General features: G+C 48.2%; 1 protein-coding gene across 1 annotated transcript; it reads right to left on the bottom strand.

Moving 5' to 3' along the window:
* Positions 1-549: 549 nt before the first annotated feature.
* Positions 550-2,435, bottom strand: LOC149264757 (uncharacterized). The gene is made up of 3 exons (XM_089400696.1): positions 1,113-2,435; positions 839-1,032; positions 550-561 (listed from the first exon to the last, which is right to left on the bottom strand). The coding sequence occupies exons 1-3, from the start codon at positions 1,981-1,983 to the stop codon at positions 550-552; spliced, it is 1,077 nt and encodes a 358-aa protein (XP_089256822.1). The 5' UTR covers positions 1,984-2,435.
* Positions 2,436-3,043: the final 608 nt, after the last annotated feature.

A 3,043-nucleotide genomic window follows, 5' to 3' on the forward strand; every position in this document is an offset into this window, starting at 1 on the left:
TTATGTTGGTTTCGCTGATGGTGCCTGCCGTAGTACTTGTAATTTGTCTTCGGCAGCGTGGGTGATCTACGATCCTCACGGGGAGTTGATAAACCTACAAGGTGTGTGCCTAGGTCGTACCACTAACAATGTTGCCGAGTACAGTGCTGTAATAGAATTGCTTGCCGAAGCAGTTGACCTCGGCATCCGAGAGCTAGTGGTAAACCTGGACTCCCAGTTGGTGGTCCATCAACTAAACAGGCAATATTCCGTCAGAGACCAGCGCATATTAAGGTTATACCTACGTGTGAGATTGTTAGAACGGAGTTTTGATTTCATTACTTATCAGCATATTCCAAGACGATTAAATACGTTGACTGATGCATTGGCAAATCGTGTATTAGACAGACATTTGCGAAACAGATAAACATCATACAAAGAAGGAAAGAACAGCATAGTAAGACCATAAGCATATGTAAATAAGTCATTCCAAGCATAGTTTGCACGTGTGTTTTTAAGCTTGCATTATAAAATCCATGAGTCGAGTGTCATGCGAATCCATACATAAGATCACAAATTGTACTAAAACAAACGCATAATACAGATAACACATCATCATATGTAACAACGACTCATCCAAAAACCGGTATGTATATATATATATATCGTGTGGCGCACTGAGGCGCTCAAAAATAGAAGTACGTGTCCCAAAATCTCAGTACATCCGAGTCATAATGTCTCAAAATAAACAGTGGAAATAAAACCTAGGTGACTAATCGGCTGGGTGGTGCTCTCTGTAGTACACGGCCGCTCGTGCTACCCGCCTCAGAAGGCGGTGCACTCTGGGTTCCACACCCACTGTGTGGATCTGATGCTCCACAGGGACCTCCTCAACCCCCTGGAAATCCGGTACCCCCTCCAGCAACCCTTCAAGGTTGCGAGCCACAACCTCTGGCGTGTTGGCCTCTGGAGGGGCTAAGGCCAAAGCTCCGGCTCCTGGGCCCTCTCTCCGTGCCGTGACAGCCAGGCCAATCGGTCTAGTAGGCCCTACATCTGCGTGACAAGACATTTATTAGGACATGTACATAATAAAAAAAAATATACAAAACTCAAAAAGACAAAAAGTGTCATACCTGCATCATCCCACTGTTCACCCGGAGGCAGCACCAAGTCAGGATCATTGCGGAAATCCATCCCTGCATATGGCCAATCCTGTACGAAGATCTCCTGTTGGTCCAACCAGTCTCTGAAATATACCCCCCAGCTATGTGGTCGGCCGCCACCCCCACGTGGCATAATCCGAGCCCATCGAGTGGCCCTCGTCTCTCGAGGATCTCTGGGGGCATCCACAGCCATAGACTGCAGCCGCATGGCTGGTACTCGCTCCAGAATAAGCGGGACCAGGATCGATCCATACCCGAACTGCTTCGTCTCTCCGCGACGGCAGTTGCTCAACTGCCTTTTCATATTGTTGCACACTGCAGTGCACCAGTCGAACACGGTAGGCTCGAGACACTCGAGGGCTAGTAGGAGATGAGTCTTGGACGCCTCATGGTTCGCCATGCTGCCCGCTGCCCGGGTCACCATGAACAGGATGGTGCGCAACACTATGTCTCTCACTGTGGGGATCGAGCACTTCCCACTCCGCGTCTTTACTGCCCCTGGGCAAACCTCAGCCATTAAGTCATCCAGGGTACCACCGCTAGGTCGCTGCCCCTCTAAGATGGGCCTCCCACCTCGGCGCGACAGCCCAGTCAAGAAGAAGATGTCCATATGATCGAACTCGATGTCGTGACCGCGGATGGTGAATTTTTGGTCCACCGGGTTCCATGCCCTGATCAGCAGCTCCAGCAAATCATGTTGGGCCCTTAGACGCGGCGTCAGGAAGAATTTCATGAATCCACACGCCCGCATGGCGTTGCAACAATTTACGTCTCCCCAAGCAGCCACATCCTCCACATCGTGAACTCTCTCTTGCCATTGAAAAGCCATGATGTCCTGCATGAACAATAAAACCGATCAGAAGTGCTTCCAGGTAAAAATTCACGTTCATTTTCAAAAAAACAAAATTTTTCCGCGCCAGCGCGACTGTTTTAGAAACAGCCGCGCTGACAATGGCAGCTCTTTGTTAAAAATGCGAGGTCAGCGCGGAAGAACACGCCTTTTCCGCGCTGACCCGAAGTTGGTTACATTGCCTATTTTTCGATCAGCGCGACCCCGTGGGCAATTTCCGCGCTGACCGAGGGCGCACCCATGCAAATAAAAAATGCCCAATTGGGCCTATTCGACCGTTAAAAAACTCCTAAAATGAACCAGAATGCAGGGCAAAGGAATGGGAACCTACCTGGAAGAAGCAGATCTGAAAATGGTCTCCGGATGGGCTGGAAATCGCTCCGTCAACTTTTTGGCTTCTCCACGTTCTTCGCACTCCAAATAGTAAAATGGTAAAAATGACTTATTACCCCCCCCTATTTATAGTAAAAACTCCTAAATTACCATATTTTTTGGGTTTTTACCATTTTTTGCCATAAAACTAGCCTTGGTTCTGTTTTCAAGCATGTTTCAATATGTTTTTTACGTATATCGAATGGATTTATGCGGGTAGTGCCCTTGTGCAGGTACAGGTATCGCAGCTTGGTCATGACAGTCCACGATTCATGTGATTCCCAAAGTGTCGTCTCTAAGCTCTTCTCCGACGTTAAACAAGAGAAGATGGCCGAGCTCCCTTTCAGCTCGTTAAAGGGAACGAAAGGCGGTCGTTTTTAAGCTCTTTTTCCGACCGTTAAACCAAAAAGATCGCCGGGTGCTTGTCGTTTCGCACTCGATATTGGCTCTAAAACGACGTGTCTTCGACCACTTTTTTACTTTTTCCGGTCGGCGACACTATTTATGAAAAGTACTCCTCGGTTGTAATGACCGGGCGGTTCTTTCGAGCACAGTTTTATACTTTTTCGGGCTCGAGAGACACAACTGTACGAAAAAGGACCCCCCTGGAGCCTCCTTTTCCGCATTCTTTTCAGACTCTCGAAACAAGAAAAGAAGCCGAGTTTTTCCTTTGTCAGGC

Source organism: Pinus tabuliformis, chromosome 6, assembly GCF_031772625.1.
Source record: "Pinus tabuliformis cultivar Carrire ecotype Pingquan chromosome 6, CPIR1, whole genome shotgun sequence".
NCBI lineage: Eukaryota > Viridiplantae > Streptophyta > Pinopsida > Pinales > Pinaceae > Pinus > Pinus tabuliformis.